The sequence below is a fragment of the Sebastes umbrosus genome, chromosome 2, assembly GCF_015220745.1.
Source record: "Sebastes umbrosus isolate fSebUmb1 chromosome 2, fSebUmb1.pri, whole genome shotgun sequence".
NCBI lineage: Eukaryota > Metazoa > Chordata > Actinopteri > Perciformes > Sebastidae > Sebastes > Sebastes umbrosus.
Genome location: NC_051270.1, coordinates 12,131,145 through 12,158,957, shown reverse-complemented (window position 1 = coordinate 12,158,957; position 27,813 = coordinate 12,131,145). Strand labels below are relative to the sequence as shown.

The 27,813-nt window shown below is 39.8% G+C and overlaps 1 protein-coding gene across 2 annotated transcripts; it reads right to left on the bottom strand.

Moving 5' to 3' along the window:
* Positions 1–113: 113 nt before the first annotated feature.
* On the bottom strand, positions 114–27,813 carry slc12a4 (solute carrier family 12 member 4). 2 transcript variants are annotated; one of them, XM_037751243.1, is made up of 24 exons: positions 27,431–27,813; positions 14,700–14,797; positions 14,487–14,618; positions 13,985–14,131; positions 13,216–13,270; positions 11,862–11,992; positions 11,471–11,712; positions 10,905–11,119; positions 9,521–9,685; positions 9,052–9,150; positions 8,877–8,934; positions 8,584–8,758; positions 8,136–8,254; positions 7,843–7,941; positions 7,580–7,699; positions 7,300–7,404; positions 5,349–5,517; positions 4,239–4,434; positions 3,749–3,918; positions 3,382–3,513; positions 2,862–2,969; positions 2,468–2,655; positions 2,141–2,274; positions 114–2,015 (listed from the first exon to the last, which is right to left on the bottom strand). In XM_037751243.1, the coding sequence occupies exons 1-24, from the start codon at positions 27,555–27,557 to the stop codon at positions 1,924–1,926; spliced, it is 3,276 nt and encodes a 1,091-aa protein (XP_037607171.1). In that variant the 5' UTR covers positions 27,558–27,813; the 3' UTR covers positions 114–1,923. The 2 variants fall into 2 exon arrangements, with proteins under 2 accessions (XP_037607171.1, XP_037607181.1); XM_037751253.1 differs by lacking the exon at positions 27,431–27,813 and adding an exon at positions 16,794–16,848.

Genomic DNA, 27,813 nt, shown 5'->3' with positions numbered 1-27,813 from the left:
AGAAAATAATCAACAGATTAATCGACAATGAAAATAATCGTTAGTTGCAGCCCTAGCTATAAAATTACTTTAAAGTATTTTATGAAGCGCTTCAACAAAACAGTACAAGGGAAGCAGTTTATAAACAGATGTTCTTTTTATTTGATCTTATAGCATAATAAGATATTATGAAAGTTAACAAAACACAGTGTGTACTTTAATGTGAGCTAAACACAGAGACATAACTGAAACTAAATCTTTAACTTGGAACAGGAGTTGCTTAAAGCAACAGTGTGATAACATCCCTTGTTAAGATTCAGATTCATGTATTGCCAACAAAGTTGATAGTAATGTGCTTTGGTGAGCTCATTTTGATGTTTTTCTACACCAGGTGCATGATTTTCACATAACTTAATAGCCTCATCGCTCTTCAAAAACCAAGAGGCTACTCATAGCTTTACTTAGTTACTGCCAACATAATGTTTCCATTTAAAGAGTGTATTGTGCCAAACTTTTAATTAGCAAAAACATATACTTGGATTGCTGCCAATGGTTTAAGTGGGATGATCCACTCCAACCTATGTTTTTATTAAAGTGAGGGGAATCAGCATTCTTAGCATTGCGTGATTAGTTTCTAATAACTGCACAGCTTGTTACGTTGATCCCTTAAATATAAAACACTCTTGGCTTGTACAGATCAGATTGTCTATATAAAAATAAACAGTTGTTCTCTACACTGTATGCTGGCCTGAAATACTGATTATACTTAGCTTCTTAGAAAAAGACCAGGAAAGACACAAAATAGTGTCTGAATGTCTCATGTAGCTGAGATCAGAATTACTTAACGTTGTAATCCTTAAAATTTCAGCCACGGCTGTTTTGGCAATACCAATGGTTACCGTGGTAACAGCAAGTGCAGTCAAATACTACAGTGAACACTCCTTGAGCAGCTACTTCTTCAGAAATACAACACAATACCAACTGCTGTATTTGTTTACAGCACAAACTCACGTTGTAGGTAGGCCTATGTGTAGTAAACCAATTTTAATCCAGTGCGTGAATGGCGGACTCCGCCACTAACGATGAAAACTACCAAATAGAAAGGTATTTTACAATAGCCATTCAGTGTGAATATATTGAACGGCCATTGCAGAAACAAATGCAGACCATAAATAGTATCAAAAGTGGGGTTTGATTTCATTGAAATCTTAAGGATTATAACTTTAAATTAAGCCATCTTTTTTGTGTGCAGATACGCTTTTCGGGTCTGCAGAAAAAGTACAAATGTAACAGTTCAAACGTCATTCATATACATCGTTCTCTCATATCAACAACACAAATATCTGTCCAAAAAAAAATCATAAATTATAACTCTTTTTAAAAACTTGCTTCATGATCTCTGGCATGCCACCTTTACAGCACAAACCAACGTCCAGCACTGTGTTCGATACCCACAGTAACATTTGCTTTACCTCAGTGGGGAAATGTCGGAAAAAATAAATAAATAAATAGAGATGTGCTTGAAAAATAATCAAAGTTTCAGAATAAAAAATCTGGCATCAAAACTGTTCTGCCAGCGTGTGTACTACTCAGAATAGTCTGCCATAGTATGTCAAATATAAATGTATTATCACATATGAAGAGGTATCTGTGACCCATAAATAAGTTAAGTTTGTGCTTGACACACAATTATTGATTTCTGAGGGAGAAAAATAACAGCTTTCACTTGTAAAGAATGCCAGAGTGGTGAACATACAGATGGATATGTACACTAGTGTGTCCCGATATTCTACAAGAGTAGAATAAATCCATACTTCACAATAAAAGCGTCAAATTCATGCGTCTACCCAGAACTGTCTCGCAGCGAAGCAGGTGCTGCCTACCGCCAAGAGGTGGAATGTATTCTGATGAGGCAGATGCTCCTGTGTAACAGCTAATAACTGATCATGAGTAGATGGTGATGACCTCCCGACCACCGCCTCGGACCAGCAGCACTCTTTCCAAGCCTTCAGTCAACACCTCCAGAAACTCCATATCTGAGGTACATGTTAAAGAAGGAAAACCAGCCAAAGCCTACACTCTTTGTTTGTGTACTGCAGCTCAAAATCTTCTATGCTATTATGCAAGACCCCCTTTATTTGATCATATTGGCAAAGGATACAGTTCTCGTCTCCGTCTGTGTTTCGAGGTGGCCCTGGCATGTTGAGCAGCACTAATCGAGCATCGTGGGACCTGTTGACTATTACCTCGTTCAGCTTCACAGCCGTATGCATTCGCCGCACATTGGACTGATCCCTGGGATGCAGCAAGGGGGAGAGACAAAGTTAAATGGATTTTTCCTATTTTAAAGCAAGCTCTCACTGTGTCTAACAGAGAAACATGCAAAAAGGAAAGGGAAAAATAAGGTGAAAGCATTACATGCTACAGGTTTTACAGGTTTAATGAGACGCGGTAGAGAGGATGCTGAGGTTGACTGAATGTGACTCACGGTTTGAGGCTCATGAGTTCTCTGAAATTCTCGGGCGCGTTGCTCCTGTTCCTTCTCTCAGCCTCACACTTCTCTTTCGTCCACGTCATCTGAACCTTCTCTGGAGGAGCCTCCACCACCTCCTCCTCCTCGTCTGAGTATAGACTTCCCATACGCACCAAAGAGTGTCTGTCCTTAACCAGCTGGGCCTGTAAGGGCCATTTGGAATATCATGAACATTAAAAGCGTAAAAATTGAGCAGCTTGAATTCCCAAATTGCACCGGACAAACAGAAGTTAAGATTTGAAATATCAAAACATGAAAACAGCAATCCTTCAGTGATTTATCATGCATAATATGTTGTATGAGTTTTTAAATATTTCAGGAATAAACACAACACATAAAAAAAGCTTACCTCTCTTTGTCTTTCTGCACTTGACAGCCTCATTTGCCTCAACATCTGGGACCTCTGCTCCATCATTAACGTTCGCTCATAGGTGTATGCTGAGATGTCACTGTCATGCTGAAGTGCCATTTGAAAAAAAAAACATTGTTTCAGTGGTTAATCCAATTTAAACATGTTCAACATCTGTTGAACTTGGGCAGAGTGACTGTGAAAGTAATTTAAGAGGACCTGTTATACTTTTGTGCTTTTTCCCTTCCCTTACAAAGCCCAAAGTCCACGCCAAGGGAGTTATTCTCCCCCACAGAAACACTGCTCCTGAACTGCCTGAAACGCCTTGCTTGAATTCCTGCCTTTTCTTCGATAACGTGGTGATGTCACCAAGTAACACCTGCGTAATACCTGCCTAGCGGCAACTTTGGCACACCCTCAAACAAAGCTAGTTAGAGCAGAGCTGGAGCGGAGTCACATGTTTGTGGCATCTTGTAGTAATTAGTGGTCAGATTAGTGTTTGTGTAAGAGAGATCCTCACCATCTCCACCACCTCCACCTCAGCCTCTATTCTCAGCTGGTACAGGAATGTGGCCAGATCTTTCTTCATCTGGATGCTGTTGTCATCCATCTGGGCTACAGTGAAGATGCGCATCCTGCATTTCTTCCAAACCTAAAATGCAAAATATAACCATTTGGCATTTCCACAAAAGTAATAGCATGTGTCATATTGAACAAATGTGACTATAATACTTACAGAATATATAATACAAAATAAAAGTTGTAAAAAACATTCTTCAAAAGGGGAAAGCCCCAAATAACATCAAACTAAAAGTAACAGACTATTCAAGTAGAGCATGTAAGTAAAGTAATGTAATTGAATAAAACTCAAAGATATGTCGTCTCACTTTATGCAGTTTGAGCAGGAAAGGCAGCAGCATTAGCATCCCCCCGTCATGGACGATCCACCAAACGTCTATGTTGCCATCTGTGAAGCGCTCATGGTTGCTCGGGTAGAAGGACACATTTTTGGGCACCATCAGGGCCAGGTGGGCAGCTGTGGTGCAGCGGACTGTGTCTGAGTCAAGATGAAAACACGGAGGCATGGATATTAACTGTACTGTATAAATTAATTTAGTAACAGCTTACATTCTGTACGAGCCAGATGGAAACTAGCACAAAATGTATTTCAACATCCAAATAGTATATTCATATGAGCTTCTTCAAGTGTGTTTGCTTTAACTTCATAATAATGAGCATTTAAGTGTGACAACTGCAGCCTGTAAACATAATGCAATCAAAGTGATTTGGTCATTTAATAGGGGCACTATACTGCAAATGCTGATTGGGTCTTTTAAGTGTCATATTGTATGAACAGTATTTCAGTGAGACTCTTACTGATAAAAGTCTTCCAGGCACGAGGGTCCTCGCTCTGTCTCCAGCCGTACGGCCAGCCCATCACCACAGTGTTGTGCTTCATTCCCCCCAGACCACAGGACTGGATCAGGTGGACGATGCCCTCCCGCACCTTAGATGCCACCACGATCTGGCAGAAACCCTTGACTCGCTCGATCTCCATCATATTCTTAATGGCCTGGCAGAAAAAAAAATTGTGGGAAACCAGAATTGTAATCCATGATCACAATAAGGAGTAAGCAGATAAACCATATTTAAACAGTTGTAAACCATAATGCTTTAAAAGAAAATCATGTAGTATGACAGTCTGTGTTAAACACTGTCAAGAGGAATGTGCATGTCCTTTTTCATTTCTTATTTTCATATTTATTTATTTTTTTCTACTTTTTATTTTATCTTTTATAAGAATACATATTTTTTTATAATTTTGTATTATATTTTCAAATGCTGAAAAAGCAATATAAAAGTTTAAGCACGAAAAAAAGAAAAATATCTAAAAGTTCATATGCCTGAATGGATTATAATGCATTCCTTAAATTTACATAAGAAGGATTTATATTCCAAAACAACTGTTCAACATTGTAAATTAAATTAATAAGGTTTTACCTTCACTACCTCCCTGTATGTAGCACAAGCTCTAATGATAACTCTTGATACATAATGCATGAATATTGGCTTAAGTGAATCCAGGATGAGTGATTAATTTCTCCAGTTGTTGTCACATAAACAAACTTTGCTTCACTTGTTTAATTTTTTTACCAAACACATCACATTATGAATAATGTTCCTGCACCAGTCCCTTATTTTATCTGAAATGGCTCATTGGCACCATATTGTAGTGACAACAACAAGCAGTTTGCAGCCATGCCCCTTGATTAAAGTGACAAATGCTTCAAAAACAGTTGCTGAGGAAGAAAAGTCACAAAGAAATAGAAAATTCACAATGAAGCATGTGTTCGCTTCACTGTGCCTTTCAGATTACAAAAGGTGGTCGTTTGTAACAATTAGTTGCAACACAGTCAGCAACAAGAGTACAATAGAGAATTGTGTAGAGCATGTCCAGCATACAGTACAGCCCTTTCTAGTGTTTACCTGCTCAGCTGCCTGCATTTCCCCATAGCTGTCCAGGAAGTTGCCCTGGACGACAGAGCCCACGATGGTCAGGCCCTTTCCTGCCTTCAGCTGCGAGGCGAAGGTGAGCAGTCGGGGATATTTTACATGGAGGTCCTCATCCAGCTTCAACAGAACCAACAGCTGAGGTCTGTAGTGCACAGAGTCAAATATGAGTCAAAGGCCCAGTGTGTCTTTGCACCCCTTGGTGATACACTGTCACCAAAGTATTCAGACATTTTTTTTATTATTTTCATAGGATGCAATTTTACAGAAATCGCAGACATGAGCTGATTAGATTAGCTGAAGGGTAATTTTGGGGGAAGGGTGGTAGAAATTATCATTTGGATTTTGATCCAATTGGATTTTCCAAGCAGATATTCTCTATGTTTGCAGGTCACACTAAAAACACTACATCTACACACATAAATAGATACATTCAGTTGAAATGTAAATCCAATTTCATTGTCACACATTGTACACACAATGAAATTTAGCTACTGCATTTAACCCATCCTAGTATATTAGGAGCATGTAGCGCCCGGGGAGCAGTTTTAGGTGGCCAGTGCCTTGCTCAACGGCACCTCGGCAGTGCCCAAGAGGCAAACTGGGAACTCTCCAGCTACCAGTCCACACTCGGCATTTCTTCCGTGTGGGTACTTGAACCGATGACCTTCTGGTTCCAAAACCAAATCCCAACGGACGGAGCTACTGCCGCCCTGTGAAAAAAGTTTAGTCATCTAGGGGAGTGCTTCTCAACCAGGGCTCATTGCAGGAATTCCAGGGAGCGCCCAGAAAAATGGGGAATAGTTTATGTTCACTATTTGATTCACTATAGAAGTGAGCCCAATGTGAGTAAGAGTCATAAAACGGATTATTCTGATCGTGGGTTTCACTTCCTCCACGTTTAACTTCTCATCTGCAGTTGATTTTAATCATATCTAACAACCCTAATCCTTTCAGAGGGAGGTCCCTGAAGAGAGATCTTATCAAATGGGGGTCTGTGACCTAATGTGTATCAATTTAGGGGTCCTTGACACAAAAAAGTTTGAGAAACACTGATCTAGGGTACATTAACTGTTAAATGACAGTATTTCACTGTTTGTTTAATGTTGAAATGAAGTCATAGAAATGCTGTTGACTAGAGCAACATCTTGACGTGTGATCTAAACATCTAAAATATCTCTCTCTTGTCTGACAAATACATCCCAGTTTTAACCTAGATGTCTAGACATTTTTAAACCTCTTAATCATCAATCGTCAGTAAGTCAGTCAGTCAGTCAGTCAGTGTGTTATTGGCTGCCTTGTTTGCATTTTATTGATGTATTGCCTCCATTCCATTCTCCGTTCCACAATCGGACTAGCCATTGTTTCACTGTCATTGCATTTAGAGTTAGCGGCAAAAGAGGAAGTGCAGCATCAGATAGGTTATGTATTACAGCGAAAGATGACACGCTGACTTACTGAAAATGTCTAACAAGCATGCAACTAATAAAAAAAAAAGAATTGAAACCCTTCTTCAGAAATCCTTCTTCAGGCCACAACTTCCTGTCATACTTGACAGATGGCCACATTGTGTGTCAGTATGGATAACAGCTGGTAGTAACTCTCTCATATGTTGCTTATTTTATGTGGTGTTATCATCATTCTGGATAGCCATTTTTTATAGTTGGTAGAGAACCAGTTTTTTGAATTACGCTAACTGCATAATGAGCCGCAGTACAATCATAACAATGTGAATATTTGTTAGAGGTCAGAGTGTGACAGTGTGGCATGCTGTTTCATTTATAGCTTATGCTTTCTTCTCATATTATGAACACAGATGGGAAAGCAACTTTTTATATCCCAACATGCAATGTGGCTCCTCGGAGATGCAAACCCAGAGGAGTTTTTGTGGAGACATTAAGAGCATCTGCTGCGTTTGTAGCTGTACCTCCAGTTCTTGGTGTGCGGGGGTCCGACCTCTAGTCTTAACAGGGCATAGCGTGCAGCGCTGAGGGACAGTCCTCTGATACCGTCTCCCCACTCCTTCTCTGCTCTGTTGTTATTTGAAAGTGGAAGAGACAAGACACAAACATGAGGGACGACAGACAATTCAAGTGGCCGGCTGTCCACCAGCATCTGTTACAGATCCATCAGACAGAAACATGGAAACACAAACCCCATATCATACAAGAAGGCACTGTAAAAGGACAGCAAAACACCAGACGTACCCCTGGTACTCAATGTACTTGTAGATCATCCCAGCAATGACCATGGCCACGATAGCGTAGTACCAGGAGGAGATGAACATCAGAGCCAGACACATACTCATGCCAAGGAAGGACAGAGCCCTGAAGGTGGGACACAAAGCCTGAAGTGATGTTTTTGCACCCCAATAGCAGCACCAGTATTTACCAGTATGACAGCCAAGACAAGCTAAATTAAGTGAAGTGTGTGAAGTGGAGAAGTATGGTGGAGATACACCTGTACTCACCAGTGGTAATATTTAAACCTTGGCCTCCAGTTGGGTGTGCGTAAAAGAGTCTGAACTGCACAGGCTAAGTTCACAAAGAGATAGCACATCAAGAAGAACCTGTTGAATAAAAACAAGGAGAATGTTCAACCAAAGTAGATCATATATCCTCAGTGGTGTAGTTGGCCTTAACCAAATAGGGAAATGAAGAAATTCATGTACACAACATGTCTGAGAGAAATGAATGTATGGGGTGTGTGCAGTATATTCTTGGCACATGTCTTATTTTTGGCATGTACTGTATGTGAGCTTACATAGAAAGGATAGGAGCCACCATATCCAGTGAGGCAATAAGGATGCCCAGCTCAGCTATGAGACCAGTCAGTAGTAGGGCCCATGTAGGCTCTCCGTTGTTCTTCCCGTGACCAAACACCTGAAATACAAAATACAAAACCTTCACACATTAGCAATGCAAATCACTTCTTGTTTGGTACTGCATCATATTCAAATACATTTGCACGGCAAATATTAGCAAACATTTCCAACTCAGCATACTGAATGTTATTTAGAGGTTCATCCTGAATATTCAAATTATATGTTTTGGAAATATCTGTAATAAGAAACAGACTATGGAGTGACTGTTGTCTCTGACTGTGCATGAGTCAAGTCCGTGGGAGCCGGAAGACAGACAACATTTTTTCAGAGAATGGGAAGTGGTTGGTACACAAATGTATCATCAACAGTGTGTATTGTTGGTCCCACCCTGAGGAAAGGGATGATGTTGTCCTTGGCGATAGCCTGTAGAAGTCGGGGAGCCCCGGTGAGGGACTGCAGGCCGGCCCCAACCGTAGAGAAGAAGGAGCCGATGACAATGACCCACGGAGACGGCCAGGAGAGCGTTCCCACCACCAAGTTTTTCCGAACGGCGTCCCCAAACCTGCAAGTATATGCTGACTGAATATGACCAAGAATATGACTTTTATGATGAAGTTATCTTTTTTTTCTATTGTTTAGTTTTACTTTACAAAATTTTTTCTGATAAAGTGTTAACTTACTTGTCCCTAAGGACCACTCCTTCGATACAAGACCCAAACAGGACCACAGAGGTGAAATCTGAATACAAGAGGTCAAGGAGCTCAATGTGACACAAAGATACATTATATCAAATGTGCTTTCATATCCTGTTCGAAGGAGCAAGATTATTGTGTCTAGTCACCAAAATAAGGATACAAACAAGTGAAGTAGTAGTGATGGCTAAGATAGTTCCAATGGGGATGGACTTTTGAGCATCACGGAGATCACCAGATCTGTTGGACCCTGCCATGATACCTATGAGACAAAACAGGATGATGATGGTGACATGATGTAAAAGCTGTTTAACTCTGCCCCCTACTGGCTGGATTTCCCATTTCACTGTGTGCAAGTTACTTCTGTAAGAATATACAGTATATAATACAAAATAGCAAGTAGCTAAAGTTACAATTTGCATTTAATGGCTTGATATGGCATCAAAAACCATGTCTGCATTATAGATTTAAGCTTAAACAGGTCAACCACTGAGTCTGAATAAACTAAATGATGTAAGATTTAAGGTAAACAACTTTGGAAAGGATCATTTTGCAGTTTCATGCAGTTTACACTGACATTTGTGCCATAACAGCACTTTATTTATGGTTTATTAAAGACATAACTGTTATACCTGTGGCAGATGGGAAGAAGATCCCCACCAGAAGTGTGAATGATGTAGCAATGTCTGCTGACACATACATGCCAAAGTTGTCATTGGCACCGTGGGCATCCACTGACTGCAGCCCCGCTTTCTCTAAGATCTCCCCTTTGTGCTGGTAGTCGGCCCACATGTTCTCTAACAACGGAGAACAGACATTTAAAACATTATTGGCAACAAACTTACTTTACATAGAGAAAGGGACTTTCTATCAGGCTTGTGTGTTATTAATGAAGCAGGACATAAACTAAAATATAGCGGGTATGATTTTGTCATGAAAAAAACAAACATCTGTTTGCCACAAAATGATTATTGATTCTAAAAGTTCTTTGAAATGATGGCATAATGTGCAAAATGCAAATTGACATTGAATGGGTATACTAACACTGTATTCTACCCCTTAAAGAGAGAGACCCCAAGTGAATAGGGTAAAAAAATAAATAATAATAATAATAATAATAACTAATATATGTCGCTATGAAACTTCCCCAGTTGATTACTTACGTTTAGACAATTATTTTTTGTATTACAAGTTTTCTAAAAATGTATGTTTAAATGTGCAAATTATGCAATATCAAATATGTGCTAATTTGCATACATTTCCAGAACAAAAATCTGAACATTGGATAAAGCTAGGTTAAAAAAATCTTATTTCCTTTTGTTAGAGTCAAAGGTTTTTACAGTGGGGATTTTGGATATCTGTCTTTTATCACTCTACAAGTCAGAAAATATGGTCAACAGCCATAAAAACAAATCAGTTTTTACCATGTTTTTAGGAATAAAATGTGATATATATCAGGCTGTGAATGATATATAAACAAACTCCTCAGTGTAAACCTTCAGATTATAGATATGAATGAAAAAGTTTGATGTATGTACAGTAGGTGCTACTGAAGCTAAGTATAAGAAAAAAAGAAAACAGCCTTTAAAGATGCGTATTGTAAAACTCCCTTCATTTTGCAAGACACTACAGGTGAATAGTGTAAAACATTTTAAACAATAGGTATCACCATTAAACCTCCCCAGTTGATTACTTAGATTAAGACAATTATTTTTTTTGTATTGCAAGTTTTCTGAAATGTTTGTGAAATGAAATTTTCAAATATTCAAATGAGGCATTATCTAATGCTAATTTTTGGTGTATTTAGGAAAACTCTACGGACGCAAATGGACAAAGTAGTAAAATAAACATCTAAATGTGTATTTTGGATGTTTTCTTTCCACTAGTCTGAAATGTTGTGGAAGCAAAATAGCCCAAAATCTAAAAATTGACTATGAAAAACGAGTTGTTACCTTTATTATCTAACAGAATCTCATGCTGTATACTTTAATCCCTCTGCAATGATGATTAATGTACCTTTAATGATCCCACTGCCCAGTCCGGGGATGCCCTGTATCTCTGTTACATTGTTCTGGATGAAGTAGTCATCACACTGAGCGCTGCTCATGTTCCCCGGCAGACAGAATCTTTCCCACAGCTGACTGGGCACTGTGATGTTGCCCTTCGTCACAGTCTTAGCACACACATCGAACCGGTCTCTCACCAACGTCCTGTTTCCCACCATGCAGATCCTACAGAAATAACATGCACACAAATAAGATGATTACCATGTTAGTCATCATTATTTCCTCCGCTACCAACACCATCATCCTATACTGTATCTCTACTTTATCATCAGAGCCAAAATTATAGTCAAATCATTTGACTGAAAAATCATACTGCAAGTAATTGGTGGCAGATGGGAGCCAGAAGCATACAAATACAGAAAAAAGTATACAAAACAAAATAATAATATACTTCCCCACAAAATTAGCACTCTCTCTCACCAATAAAAAACACTAAATCAATATTACGGTCCTCATAATCCACACTACTTTTTGTTAAGACATGTTTATTCTAGCAAACCCTCTCTGCAGACTTACGGGAACTCCGGTGGATGAGTCATGGATTTGAGTGCCCCAGCATATATGGAGACAATTGAGATGATGACGCAGGCCAGGAAAAGAGAAGCCAGCTTGTTGACATATTTGACTCCTACAAAAACCACCACAGCCATCAGGCTGAGGCAGATCGAGCCGTACACCCGCATATTGTTCAGCATGGCACTGTCACTGCCAAGGGTGTCTGTGGCGTGAAATATGGCCGCCTGGGGGACCAAATATTTCTGAGGGGGAAAATAAATCACAGTTACTGCAATATACACTACATGTAATGGCTGATGTATTCTCATACAGAACAGTGTTTAGGGACCACATCTTAGCATAGAAATGTGAGCTGGAATATAACCACAAAATTATATTTTAGCCAACTAACCAAGAAGATTTCGATGGCCCCTAGTATGTACATGGCAGAAGCAAAGGTGGTGCCCAGGTAGAAGCACAGACCCACAGCTCCTCCAAACTCAGGGCCAAGGGAGCGGGAGATCATGAAGTACGCCCCTCCAGCTACAACAGTAAAACAAAGTGTTACACACAGAAAGCCACTGAAGAGCCCACAGTCTGAACTACATGCAGTGGATGCAACTGTAAATTTCTGCTGCCCCCAAGTGGAAAAATATGTAATGGAACATGTAACTTCTACAGTATACAGTATTTATTTAGAGCAATCCAGAGATGTTGAGATGCAGCGAGTAAGTATTTTAAAAGCAGTTTATGTCCCAATAATGCCAAATCAGTTCTGAGCTAGTTCACAAAATCTTGTAAAAAAAAAAAAAGGTGGTAACACTTAATAATAACCATCATTAATAAATGGTAAATTGATAGTTAATTAAACTTTAGTTAATTGTCAGTTTACTGTTAATTAACAATGAAATGATAATTAATCATGTTTACTATTTATTAGTTATGCTATAATTTAGGTTATTTTATCATTAGTTTGTGGAATATTAAATAATAAGTTTATAAATTCTATATTGTATCAAAGCTGATAAGATACAATAACAATTACATTCTGATTACGTTAGTAAACTATTATCAGTTTATTGTTGCACACATTCTAATATTTTATATACAATATGAATTATTTTTTAATGATTACCGAATGATTTGTAAACCTTTAAGAAATTATTTGTAAAACATCTATAGAGATAAATGGACCAGAAACCAATTATTAACCATTGACAAAGTATTGCTTATCTATTTAAATAATGTTTATGAATGCTTTAAAAAGTATTTATTAGCCCTTTTACAAGGTATTATAATCATCAGTTGCAACATTATAATAGCCATCCAGACAGTTTACAATTCAGTTATTAACCATTAAAGTGTTACAAACATCTGGTCCATCTATCTATGTAATGTTTATAGATGTTTTACAAACAATTTCTTAAAGGTTTACAAATCATTTAGTAATCATTAACAAATACTTAATATAGAATATGACATGTTATAATGTGTGCAACAATAAACTGTTAAAATAACATAAATTATAGCATTAATAATAATACATAAACATTATAAATTATCATCTCATTGTTTGTTAATAGTAAAATAACTATTAACCTAAGTTGAATTAACTATCAATTTACCATTTATTAATGATGATTATTATTAAGTGTTGCCAAAGAGGCTACAGAATTATTTATAACACTAATGAAGGACATGTGTGGCATAAATGAACAGTATGCTGAGGGACTTTTTCAGAATAGTGACAAGGTTCAAAGTATTACCTGGAACAACACCATTAGTAGCAATGGCACTCATTGATATAGCAGTGAGCATTGTCTGTAAAGGAAAGGAGAAAATATGACTAATATTGAAAAGGACACACGTACATATAGACGTCATGGCAACTTGTGGGTGTTACTGGAAACCAGCTTATATCTAAGAGAGCATATTCTTCATCATGTAGCCTGGAGGGTAAGTAGACCACAGTATTTGTTATGTAAGAAAGGTAATGGGAGCAGACTGAGACTCAGAGGTAGAGCGGGTCGTCCACCAATCGGAAGGTCAGCAGTTTGATCCACGGGTCCTCCAGTCAACATGTTGAAGTGTCCTTGGGCAAACTACTTAATCCCAAATTGCTCCCGAAGGCTGTGCCATCAGTGTGTGTGAATGAGTATTTAGATTAGATCCTGATTAGCAGGAGTTTGCATGGCAGCCTCTGCCATCAGTGTATTAATGTGTGTGTGTGTGTGTGTGTGTGTGTGTGTGTGTGTGAATGAGTGAATGCCGACATGTAGTCTACAGTGCTTTGAGTGGTCGGAAGACTAGAAAGGCACTATATAAATGCAAGTCCATTTACTATCTACAAGTCAGAGTGATATCAAATAATTGCTGCTGCTTGTGCAACCACGTGGATTCTATTGATTGGTTTAGAAATACTGTAAAAGCTGGCCTACATTGTTGGTGTAATCAACCCAGTGTAATGGTGTGTGTGTGTGTGTGTGTGTGTGTGTACGGTGCAGTGTGTGTGTGTGTGTGTGTGCTCATACATACACATGAGCAGCACATGAGGACAATCAGGAGGGACTGCATGATGCCAGCCATCCCAACGATCCACGTCAGTCGGAGGAAAAGAATGACACCAAAGATGTTCTGCAGACACGGCAGGTAGACTCCCATCAGAGTGCCCATGTTGGGAGACTGATGGAGAGAAAGAGGGAGGGAGGGAGGGAGAGAGAGAGAGGGGGGGGGAGACTATTGACCATGACATTTCAGGAAACAAGTGTATTGATCATTCGTATTGATTGATGTACTTTTTTTAAAGGTCATTCCATCATGTTATCAGCTCTTTGCATGTAGCCAGGTCTTACACAGACACAGTGTGACAGCAGAGCATGCAAAGGCATAAGCAATCAATCAACAGTTCTTAATACAAAACTAGAACTTGGATAGCGAGGCAGGGAGAGAGAGCCAGAGGTGGAGGATAATGTTTCTAAACCTCCAAAGACTCAGTGTACATGTGATATAAAAAACAGTGAGGCATAGTGTTCCTGACCTTGGGGGTCTTCCTACGTGAGGCCTCAGCGCTCTCCTCCTCCTCATGCTCCTTGGCTCCCTGGGTGATGTTGGTGTAGCTGACCAAGCGGCTGAGCAGAGACGAGACCTTCGGCCGGATGTCCAGCTCTTCCTGGAGGAAGAAAGTTAAATTAATGAGTTTGGTGCTACGTCTATCATCCGACAGAGATACTGGAGAGTAAAAATAACAGACCTCGAACAAAGCCAGGTTCCTGTCGTAGAAGTCATTATTCTTGTTTGCAGCATCAGCACTTTTGAGAAATGGACTGTCTTCTTTATGATTCCCATGTCCTGTTAGAGAGAGGAAACATGACTTCAGGTTAACAATAAAAAACAAAGTTACTTTTTGGCTAACCAACAATGTCAGCTATATATAGGACCAAACATACTGTATATATAGTTTTCTGCCAACCCTTACAAAAAAGTACTATACTTTAAGTTTATTTTATGACGTTAGTAAAGTTCAAGTATATTTCCCAAGTAAACTTTATGTAGTAAGTATACTAATATCAATCAAAAGTGTACTACTTCAATACTTCTTGGGACTACCACTTTTTAGTTTATAAAAGTATACTCTTAAGTAACTATCCTTACACTTAAAGTACAAGTGTAACTTGAGTAATTTTGTATTTTTTACTGCCACTATGCTATGAAGTGAACTATACTACAAGTGAACTTATAGGTATACTGCTAGTTTACGCTATATACTTAAAGCTCACTTTTTAGTTTATTAATGTACACTTTAAAGTATACTCTCAGTAAACTAGTTTAATAGTGTTTTACTGTAAGTATACTTGTAAGTTTTCTTAAACTTATAGTACTTAGCCAACGAGTTATGCATTACACGAAGAGACATGCTCCTTTTTCTATTTGACTTGATGTTTTGTTTATACATTTATAAACTCTCACACACTCCAACGGGCTACTCTATCAAAATGTAAGCACAACTACAAGCCAAGTATATGCCAGTATACTTGGCTTGTAGTATAAGACAAGTATACTTAGACTTTTCTGTATACTTGTCAGTATAAGATAAGTATACTTAAGTATTATTTTGTTAAGTATATTTCTGATAAGTACATAAAAAGTAAACTGAAAGCATACTCAATTAATTTAAGTTTAAAAGAAATATACTACTAGCACACTTGAATAAACTTCTTTTTGGTAAGGGAATCAAGTCAATATACTTCACTGATATGACAGAGACATGATTTATATTAAAGTTTGTAACACCTGCAATAATATCTGCATCACATTGTCTTATGCTTATTTACTGTAACAACCAGACCTCCATAGACAGTACAAAGTGCCCAGCGGTGTCAGTGCTGATTCAGAGGCTTCTCTAATGTAACAAGACTAAAAAATGAAATGAAGGCAATGATCATTTAAATTTCTTAAAGATAAAAAATCCAATCAATACCGGTATTTTTCAGAATTAAAAATGTGTAATTTACAGCAAATACTGTCATTTTTAGTTTACATAAAAGACAAATTAAATGAATTTAAATAACCTACGATCACTAGGCTAAAAGAGTCACACCCACAATCACTTTGGATCTTTCACATGTTGTACCTAGTAAAATGTCACAGGTGGCATTAAGTTATATAAGTTACATATGCAATGTGTCAATAAAGATTAACAATCATTGATGGAAATATATATAACACAGTCGTGGTTTTAATCAATATCACTAATTTGCATTAACAGAAATGAGATCAGTTGTGTCGAAACACATTATTATTGAGATGAAAAATAACAGCCAAGCACCATTGCCTGTGCAGTAATTAATACAACAAAGTTCCTCCATGGCAATCCTTTTCAACATTCAGTCAGCTTTTAACTGTCACTATTAATTATGATTTAAACATCTTAATTATCTCCATGTAACGGTTAACTTCAGAAACACAACCCATGCGGTGAAGCTGCAGCGAAAGGCCAAAAGCAACAAAGTCCAGGTGATAAACAGGCACATAATTAGATTTTACTCTCATTAACTTTTGAAGAAAAGAATCAAGCAGAGATGAGCACAGAGCCTGGGGCAATGATTGCACGCAAAGCAGCACACACACATTCACACTCGCATGCATGCGCACACCTCATTACCTGGAAATGACCTAACCTTGGGTTATTAGAGCATGTAAACTTAAACAGCAAAGCCCAAATGAATCCTGCAACAAAAGGTCTGCCAACTTACCAAGTGGGCATGAAATAGAAAAAATAGTGTTGAGAATAGACCAGCTTTGTTGTAAGTGAGTTGCTTGAGCTTCAGTGCTGGTCTTCACTCACCTGTGTTCTGTGTCCCACTGCTATCGCTCTGGGTAAACATAGTTATGAGCTGTGTGCAGACTGCAACAGAGTACTCTGTGCTCTAGCTTGGGGGAATAGTCGATTACTATCCAGGACACTCAGTCACCCAGGGTGAATACTCATGCAGGGGCCTGATCTAGCACATGGTGCACGGTGAGGGGGGTGAGAGGTAGGGAGGGGAGGATACAGTGGGAACTAACAAGCACAGGCACACACACTCATGCATGGCACATGCATGCTCATAGGGATATAAGAGCCTTGGGTCGGGTTGAAGGTATCTCAAAAGAAGTGCAGTATTACAGTATCTGTATTCCTACATCGTGTGTACTGATGTTCAGTCTGGATAAATCTGGATGCAGTCACACATTTTTCTCAAAACCAATATTCCAAGGATGTAGCGATAAGCAAAACAATTACTTGTATGTGATGTTGAGAGACATGACCTGATGTTTCATATCTATAAAATGAGGGTGAAGGTACTGTATCACAAACAAATCTAGAAAACTTAAGGAATTCATCGGTACCATCCATGTCATGCTAGCTTGTCAGGAATAAGACTAAATCACGCTCTAAAGTTAGGCTAAATTTTGGCGAGGAAAAACTGGCATGGCCATTTTCAAAGGGGGTCCCTTGACCTCTGACCTAAAGATATATTAATGAAAATGGGAACTATGGGTACCCACGAGTCTCCCCTTTACAGACATGCCCACACAATACTGTGCAGTTTTGGACGCAGTATAAATGTGTTATTTTCAACTATTCTAAAATGGTTTCTGCATACTGAGGTCCCTAAACAGTCTTGGAATTGCATAAATTGGGTATCACTGTAAAGCTGAGACTCTTGTGAATCCAATAAGCCCAATTATACTCATGTCTGATGATGTCAGTTCCCATAGTAGCCATGTCACATAGTGAGACCATTTTTGACACTTGAGCTCACTGTATAAAATGACCTGTTGTGACCTTTACAATCACAGCCTCGTGAAACTTTACAGACACAAACTAGGGACTTAGGGAATTCAGAGGATGTATGGCTTTTAGACTGACAATAAGGGGGTTTCTGAGCAGTTTCCAGAACAGATGTTCTCGCCATCCAATCACTGAAAAATGCAATTCTTGCAGAAATCTCCAAATGTCAAAAGTTTTTGATACCAATTCAAAGCATGGCTTTTTCTATGGTGTTTCTCAAGTTCTTGTTTTCTTCATGTAGTATTTTGGAAGAATTATTGCTAATTTTTATCAATTCTCTAATGGTAAAAAATGGTTAAATTGAGCACCAAATCTGTGTAACAAATGGTATCAACTTATGACACATAAGAGAGCATAAGGATGGCCATCATACTTCTATCATTTTCATATTTGTTTTTATTTCTGATTTATGACCAAGTTGACACAGTGCTGAGCTAAAATTAATCTTCAGGTTCCCAGCTTTCAGATGATGTACACCACTTCTATGTGACATCTACTGTTGACCTGCTATCCCCCTCCCTAAAAAAGACAAAAATGGGTCTATGGTAAAGAGGGGTGGAGTGGAAGAGGTTAAAGCAAGGTTTGTTTCAAAATGCCCAAAGGATGCAAAGACCAGAAAACAACATGTGGATATCATTCTAAGCATGAAGGCCACATTCCCCAACAACTACACAGCTGGATCGGGGTGATGCCAGGGAATAGATGAGTAAAAACAAGGCCAACACTGTCCTCTAGTGTCATCTTGCTGTCAGTAGTGTGGGAAAAAAACACAACATCTGTGTTTGAAGCAGCATTGAGAGGAGACAACTGCATATGAGATACTGATTAGCTCAAAGAGACATCTGGAACAATGCAGATGGATGCTGCTCTACAATTACCCATAGAGTGAGATATGTTCAAATGTTTCCTGGCAGGAATGGGTGCTGCTCCAAACACCATCCTAATGTTGAAGCCTAAAATAGTTCCAGCTCATTCCACTTGTGGGACCAGCAAAACAAGAGTCACTTTAACAATGAGGAGACAGTGGGGGTCTCTTGTTAATACCTTCACATCAAATGTCTAATTAAAAAGATTAAAGATTAACCGGCTTGTTATGAAGGCACACAAGAGTCTTGCTGTGTGCCCAGAACAGCACAGAGGCTTTACAGCAACATGTACCGACACGTCACCTCACTGGTGTCCACACCAGAACAGCTCACCATTACCACTGCCAGAAGATCAGAGAGCGTCTTGTGTATAATTTGCTTTGTGTTTACAACTACAGTAGATCAATTCCCAGAGAAGATGCTACATTGTCAAGTCTTTTCAAAGTGCAAAGTGCATGACTTTTAAACAAAAACAACATCTCGGGGCAAATCTACAAAGACAAAATCAATATGATTTGTTATAGGTCCAACAAACAACTTCCAGAAAGCAGTTCTTGCAAAACATTTTCAAGGCTCGTCACGAGGGATGCACCGCTCCGACATTTTCAGTCTCGAAACCGATAGCGATACCTGGGTTTTGGGTATCAGCCAAGTACCGATCCGATACCAGTGTTTAATTAATAAGCTGTATGCCTCACTGTGTGGAAGTGACTGCGATCATTATTTTATGTGTAAAGCAACATCAGGCCTGACTTAAACATTGCGTTCCTAACTTTGTAAAACAAAATGTCACGGCCGTCCGCACAAGGCACCCTTCAGCGTTGGTATTCGATGTACCAGACGTTCCATTAGCTACAATGTAAACCCATCCGTGGCAACAGTAAACGCTCTGAGAAAATGTGGTGAAGTAGTTTAAAGAGCGAAAAGACACACAGCGGGCAGGCGGGTAGGTGGGTGGGTCCAACAAACCCAAGGCTTTCATCCAGGAGACCGCTGTTTGTGTCTCATGCGTTCCCGTGTGTTATGTTTCACTTTCACGTTAAAATCAGCTGTTCGTTCGTGTCCCGTGTTCACAGCGTTCTGTGTCATTTTTACTGTACAAACGTAGTAATTTGAACATGTAGTTCTTTCCTAAACCTAACTATAGCGGTTTTGTTGACTAATCCTAAAGTGACGCCAAGGGTAACTATAGTGGTTTTGATGCTAAAAATAAAGTGACACCAAGGGGTGTGACAAAGCGGCGGTATTTGAGGAGTTGGGATGAGAATGTGTTGCGCATATAAACATAGAATTGAATAGATCGGCCCCATTGTCACCAAACTCCATCCAGCTATTTGATTCAGTATCAGCCCAATATCCAATATCCGGTATCAGTATCTGTGCATCCTTACTTTTCACCAAACAGGGCAGTAGTTTACTTTATCTAGTCTGCACAGTGGACTTGGGTGGGATATTTGTAGGATTCAATAGTTTTAACTGTGATCTTTCAAATGGACTTTTCAAAACTACTAATGGTTAAGGCGGAAAGAAACTTCCCAGGAACGTGTCTGCACTTCTCAAAGCCGATTAGTCATGGAAAACAATATCCCTGTCCATTAGCTTCTTAGGGTTTGAAAAAGCCTCTTTGCTAAACTTCCTCTTTAATAAACATTTAAGACTTAACACTGAGAGGCAGAGAAGTAGTAGAGCTTAGCTAACTCTACTTTGTGCAGTTAGTTGGCAAGAATGTTCTACTGATTATGTGTGTACAGTGTGTATGTGTTTGTGTAAGTGTGTGTAAAAGAGACAGTGAAAGAGACTATATGTGCATATCCTTTGCTCAATCTACTTTTATACACTGCATTCCTTCAAATGTGGCTACTGGGTTGGGCAAACATAATACAAATTTAAAGTAAGGTAAACTTATTCTCTATTGTACCCCGCCTACAGCTCATTGTTTATGTTTCTGGGCCTGTAAAATGATCCTCCAAACACTCAGAGCCACCCTGACCTATTACTGTCTACACTCTACCAGCTTTGCTTTTTCCAACCAGCTGCGGAAGGCAAAATAGTGAATGAGAAGCCAGAACTAAAACTTTGACATGCATTATTTGGAGTGTTGCTATGTGGAAAGTAGTCCAGCTCTATCAACTTGATCTGAAACCTCATTTCCATTACTCATTAACAGGAAGTCCAAAATCAGACAAAAAAGACAAAAGCAAAGCAAAGCAAAGCAAGGCCCAGTTGGGTCATTATGTGTTTGCATTTACAGTACAGAGCTAACCCTGCAAACATCATTTTAGTTACAGTATGGTGCACCCTTGTGGAGGCAGGATACAACAATGTTAGGCATGGTATTTGTCATAATGCAAATAATAACATATAACTGGGGTATGCCGAGTGCACCCGTCCTCCCACTTTGGTGCAAGCGGAGGGCAGGTCAGGAAAAATATGTTTTAATGAATGCAGATACTGTATGTTCATGAAAATGTTTGTCTCGTTTTCTAGACTGTGGTGATCCGAAGTCATTCCAGTGATCCAAAATCCAATAAGCAGCTTTGCTCACTCTCAAAAGAAACATCACTACACTTTTGTAGTCCAAATGTAAATCTTGAAAATGTCAGACCCAAGTCACTCACAAATGTAGTTATTTACATGTATTGATAGATATGGATATAGTTACCCTAATCCCCCTTTAAATTGTATAGGTCCAGGCCAACACAGTTTAGTTAAGTATATACTGTCATGTTGGTCATGAAAAATAAGCATGGTGGGTAGGCATATTTTCAAAATGCGTATTGCAAATTTAAATTATTTTCCTTTTCAAAAATTGCAACTTTAGTTTTTTTGCATTGCACTTGTTTCTCCTCCTTAGCCCGTGGCAAGAAACAACGTACTGTCTGCTGTAGTAATAGGCCAATGTTAGCTGTAATGGCTGTGTTTCATGCGGCGCAGCATCTGAAAAGAGCACTGGAATGCTAACCTGCTGAGCCGTACAGCAAAACATATTAGCTTTGATGTGTGCTAATGATGAGGAAAGGACGGCAGCTCAGCCTGATTACCTCGGGGGGTAAAGGTGGGCGGGTAGAGGTGCGTCGTACAACCGACTTTCAAAAAGACACAGATTAACTAAACGGGTACGTCAGTGGGTGTAGAACTAATGATTAAACAAACCCAAAGTGTGGTCTGTACCAACACATCTATCTGCGACGTCTTCGCAAAATGGTTCCATGCACTTAATGATGTTTAAGCTGTACATTTGCTGCACACACTACCCATACTCATAAATATTTGCTTTGGGTGAATGTTACATGTACAGATTATAGGCTGTACAGTCTATGGTACAGTCACAGCCTTGTTTATCTACACATGATCTACTGATAATATCATAAACAGCACGCTACCGTGGAGGTTAACAACAATTAATTAATAATTGTTTATCCTAACTTCAGTACTTGACCAGTAGTAAATGGTAAATGGACTTGCATTTATATAGCAAGATGCCAACCTGCCCATCAGGACCTAATCTAAATACTAATTTACAAACCAATGGCACAGCCTTCAGAGGCAATTTGGGGGTCAGGATCTTGCCCAAGGACACTTCGACATGCGGACTGGAGGAGCCGGGGATCAAACCGCCAACCTACCGATAGTGGACAACCCGATCTACCTCTGAGCCACAGCTGCCCAGTACTGATTTTACTCCCCCTATGTTTACACCATTGTATTGCAACCTGACTGACAGCAGTTTCCTTGTAAACAAATGAAGGTAGAGTGAACAAGAAGATCCCCTTCAGCAACAGGAAAGCATATGCAGGTGATATCCTTGTTCAGAAATCACATGTCATCATAACCTTTATTTAACTAGGAAGTCACATTGAGATTAAAACCTCTTTTACAAGTGAGACCTAGCCAAGACAGGGTCAAATCAGCATCCAACACATAACAAGACAACATTGAATCACGGCAGCAACAATAGGTACAAACAAAATCCATTACATCATACAGTTCATTAACAGGGCAGCATTTTGGTCATGTGTTTGTTAGTTAATTGAAGCAACTGCAGCTACCAGTGACCACTTCCTTTATTCTAAGGAAGTACGAGTACGAGTTCTGTTAAGGCACTTTCAATTAGCCCAGGTGTTGGGATCCACTGGTTCCATTGTAGCTTATGAAAACATTGTTACTGTATTAAAATGTCCAAAAAGGACTGTTGCAAATGTCATATCTCATTGTACTCCTACTTTTATGTCTAAAAATAAAACTTGAGAAGGACAGAATATTATATATTTTAGGTATAAGCTTTCGGAAATGCAATAAAGTAGCACCCATTGCTGCTTTGCTTGAAGTTTCTTTTTATTATGATTCCCGGATCAGCAAACTGTGTCTGCCTGAAGAATTTGGAAATGCACACAATCTTACTAAATTTGAATAGTTAGAATTTGCCTGCAATCACAAGGGCAATGTTGTCATGCTCCCTGCTCATCATCTTGTCAGCAGTTTTGTCCAAACATTTCTCAGTGCCACAGCAGTGATAATTTCCAACAAGTTGCACATGTTTCACATCCACCATACACCCGAGAAAACCACAGTGAAAATCATTTATGCATGGACAATGAACTATTTCTGTTTTCATGGGTAGTACTGCATTTATTTTGCACTGATCTCTGTTTAGTGTCAAACGTGAGGCAGTGAAGTAAGACCCAAGGAAGGTTGAAAGAGGAAAAATCACAGCGCCATATCGCGTCATACAGTATAATTGGGGTATGACACATGCACAGTATAACTGGATCTGTGGTCATGCATTGCTATTGTTTCAATTTCGGTGAGTGCAGACCAGGTTTTTCTGTAGCTCGAGACCGTGTCCCAGCCTCCATTCAATAAGCCTTGGGTTGACCCAGAACACACTGAATGCATTTGATTGCTAGGAGACCCTCAGGAATAACTGGAGGTACACATCGGAAAAATCTGCATCTGAGCTGCTCTGCTTGCCCTGTTGTCACTTTGATGTGAATGAGCAGATGGCAGATGATTGGATGGCAAGACACTTGCATCATAGGAAATGATGTGTGACAAATAATTTAATTAAAGTAGGCTACGGTCCTCTTTATCATCTATTATGATTACAAAGAGTTGTTAAGGGTTGTGCACAAGTGTGTGTGTGTGTCTGTCTGAATTTGTTCTAACTCTGCCATCAGCTCCACATTTCTGCTCCACCACAGTGTGTTTATCTCTCCATGGTTATCTGAGCGGCACGCCAGACAGCATGACAGGAATGGCCATCCTGTTCTCCTGAATGAGAGAGGGAACGCGCAGACAGCATTCTCCAAATCATTCCCTCATTACATGAGTTTCTCAGCACCTGTTCAGTTTGAGGCCAATACAAGCAAAAGTTGCACTACATTTTAGTATTATTTACCCAGAAACACCTGCACAAATGTTCTTTCCAATATTAATAATAATAATAAAAGAAAAAACAGAGCTTGCACTAATCAAAATGTTTACAATAGATAATGTCTGTTATATGTATAGGAAAAAGAAAAGTTAACTGTAAGTATCCATCCATCCATCCATCCATCCATCCATCCATCATAACCGCTTATCCCATTTGGGATCGCCAGACTATCACAAGGCTGACACCAGACTATCACAGGACTGACACAGAGAGACACAAAACCATTCATGCCCACATTCACACCTACGGTGTCTTTGGACTGTGGGAGGAAGCCGGAGAACCCAGAGAAAACCCACACTAACACAGGGAGAACATGCATACTCCACACAGAAGGGCCTAGGTATATTCATTTAAATTCATTGATGAGCTATTTATCACAGCTTATAATATCTCTCTGCACATTAGCTTTATTTAGTTCATGAGATATTATTTGTTGCCATATGTCACATAGTCTGATATACCTGGAATCTCTACTTGCCAGAGTGAAGGTTGGCAGAAAGTTTATGGCATCATTGGGCACAAATTTCATAATAACCTTTCACCATATTGTAATTAAAGTGCTCTGAGAGAAAACTAGACTTCTGCACCTCCTCCTCAGCTCTGTTTTCAGGCTTTAAAATATCTAGCCTGTGACGGGAGACTTTGGCCAATCACAGGTCATTTCAGAGAGAGAGCGTTCCTATTGGCCGCTCATCCAACGGAGGCAGCTCTCAATCACTCGTGAACTCTGATCGAACGGTCAAACTTGGCAGCGCTGATCAAATATGAATTAATATTTTGTTACTGTAATGCCCATTTCTCGTATAAAATGTTTTAAGAAACATCTTGTAATGTACTGTTTAGCTGTAAAATTTGAAAGTTTGCTCCGGCTGGTGGGCGGTTTGTGACTGCCGGGTCACAAACTTTCTCATTTTACAGCTAAACAGTACACTACAAGATGTTTCTGAAAACATTTGAGGTGAGAAATAGACATTACAGTAACAGAATATTGATTAATATTTGATCAGCGCTGCCTAGATTCAAGTGTCAATCTTTTTTTACCTTCTGAGTTCTGACTTTTACAAACTGGAAAAAGAAGCAAACAAGATTTTAACCAGCTTTTGGTAGCATGATAGGATGCTATCTTTCACTGAAGACAACTTGTGTTCTAAACAAACAATCATGCAGCAGTGAAAAACTAAGAAGTCTCATTAACAAACTTTCCCCCCTGAAATGTGAAGGCTATTTCAGGGTAGTTGCTCTTGCTCAGCACAGCTACAATGACCACAGTGTTGGTCCTGTCCCGGGCTGAACAGAGCCGAGTTCACATGCAGGCTGAAACAGACTGTGCACTGTGTCATTTCCTCCACGCTGCAGACGTCACGCCGTATAGCTGAGACATACAACATGTACCGTACCCAAGCAAGCCCACCACTCCCATGATGAAATCATCCAGTATACGCACACACTTTTGGATGGTTTTTACCACAGCTAATAGTTTCCCACCCAACTTTTTACTGCTGGAATATGTCGCAATGCTGCATGTAAAAATCGAGTTGTAGAAATATTGAATATGTACAGGCCTAAAATTACGAAGTATGTCATACATGTTCCAAACTTCTTTCTGCTCAGTCTTGCTCTTAAACAAAACCTATTTCATTTTGAATTTATTTTTAAGTAAGTCTGGTATGATGCTTAAATAAAAACACAAAATGCAGTCAACTATATTGAGAGTAGCTGTTACTGTTTAGTTCCCACATGAGTTTGAAACTTTATGGTAACATCCTGCATGCCCTTTGCTCCATCTCATCATTCATCCAAGTCTCACTTCCTTCTTCTTCTCCTCCTTTTCACCCTGTCCACCATATAGTCATCCTTGCAGCTACCCACTAAGTTTGGTTGTTGTTCTCAGGCTTCAGGAAACTCTCCCTGGGTGGTTTAGAGAGAATTATGACAGCAGGAAGACAAGGGCGGCAGCCACGAGCTGGCGCGAAACTCACCCACAAAACTCTGAGGGTTATATCAGGACATCTGCTTTTCCCTCTATCCTCAAAACCTAGTACAGAGTTCAACATTCGAGCCACTACTTTTTAACACTTAAATCACTGTTTTGCACAGTATCTTATAAGTGTATTAACTTGCATTTATGCTGTCTGTGAATGCCATTTGGCTCTAAAGCGTAACTTCCATGCATTCCAGAAATATACAAGCAGACAGCTAGATCAACATGTGCTGCGATTCCTTCTTGTTACGCTTCAAATAGCAGTCTACTTGAGCCCCCGTGGCTCACTGAAGCATCTAGAAATGTATCCCATCCCTATACACACACACACTGGCTGTTCACTCACTGGAGGCTCATTAACACAGCAGCAACTAGTTAGATGAGTCTTCAGCCTTGAACTCTGGTCCTTTCCGATTGTTATTGTAGGGAGCACAGTCAGCGTGATGGTAAAGTAATAAAAGTTGGTGGCCAGTCAGTGTGTGCGTGGGTTTGTGCCCAGCCCGGCCCGGCTGGACGTTTGGTAAAGCGTGGGTGCTTCACTGTAAAGGCCGCGCCCATGTGTGTCTTTTATTAAAAAAACACTGCTCCCCCGGTTGGTTCACTCTCTCAGCCCACACAAATCAGCACTGCTCTCACATAATCCTACCCGGCGGCTACAAACTCCTCGCTCCTCTACTTGTCTTCCCTCTTGTCCTCCCTTTCTCTTCTGTCTGGGACTGTCCCCCCTCACTCTCCCCCCCTCTTTCCATGCTGATACAGTGGAGAAACAAGTGAGTGACAGTGAGAGACAAGCTGCGACAGAGAGGCGAGGAGGGAGAAATCTGCTCCTGTGTTGTTGAGCAGCCAATCTCAGTGAAAGGAAATCCTCCCCTGGCACAAAGAAGAGAGCTCCATCTTTTGTGCAGGGAAGCACTTGAGGCCTTTTCTTGTTGCGGCGGTACCGGGGCCCCCCTCACACAGTCCCACCCCCGTTGTGTCTTTCCCCCCACGGTTCTCACCCCTTTCATTGTTTTCCCCCTTTGTTACTCATTTGTCCCTGAATTTCTTTTAAAAAGGCAGGAATAAAATACTCCAAAATGATAAAAAAGCAGTGTTTCTACAACTTTACCTAAAGTGAGCTGTCAAAAACAGACCTGCCTGCTGTAGGAAAACTGCTTTCTGGCCCTAGAGAATTGCCATGGTAACAACCAGCTGTTCAGAGAGGCTCTCAGGACAAAGCAAGGCTTTCCCATGCTGGGTTAAACTCATGACGCATCACTTTTAGGACACATTTATCAAGTTCAAAACTTACAAATGAGTCATGTGGTGTCACAGCAGAGAGATAAAGAACTGAGTAAAGTTAGTTAGTTAGTTAGTTGAGACTTACCATCAGAGCTGACAGTGTCTTGATGATCCTGTCCAGTGTCCCTGTAATCTACCCAGTTAATCCCCTCTAGGCTGTCGTATCTAGCCTGAGCTTGATCCTTCACCGGTACTACTGTGAAGTGAGGCATGTTTTCATCACTATCCTCTGCGTCTCCAGCTCAGCAACTCAACATAGCGGGTTAGCTGTTAGCCAGCCTCAGCTCAACTCCCACTAATGGCAACTACATTCCACTACACTGCGCTCACTTCCTCTAGCTATTATCATACTCCCCGCCCACAGGCCAGCCCCTCCTGGGCTTTTTGTGTGGACAGAAGGGGTATGGAGGTCTCAGGGATGCTTTTGGAAAAACCCTCACCTTCTCCCCAAGGAGTAGGAGTGACCTG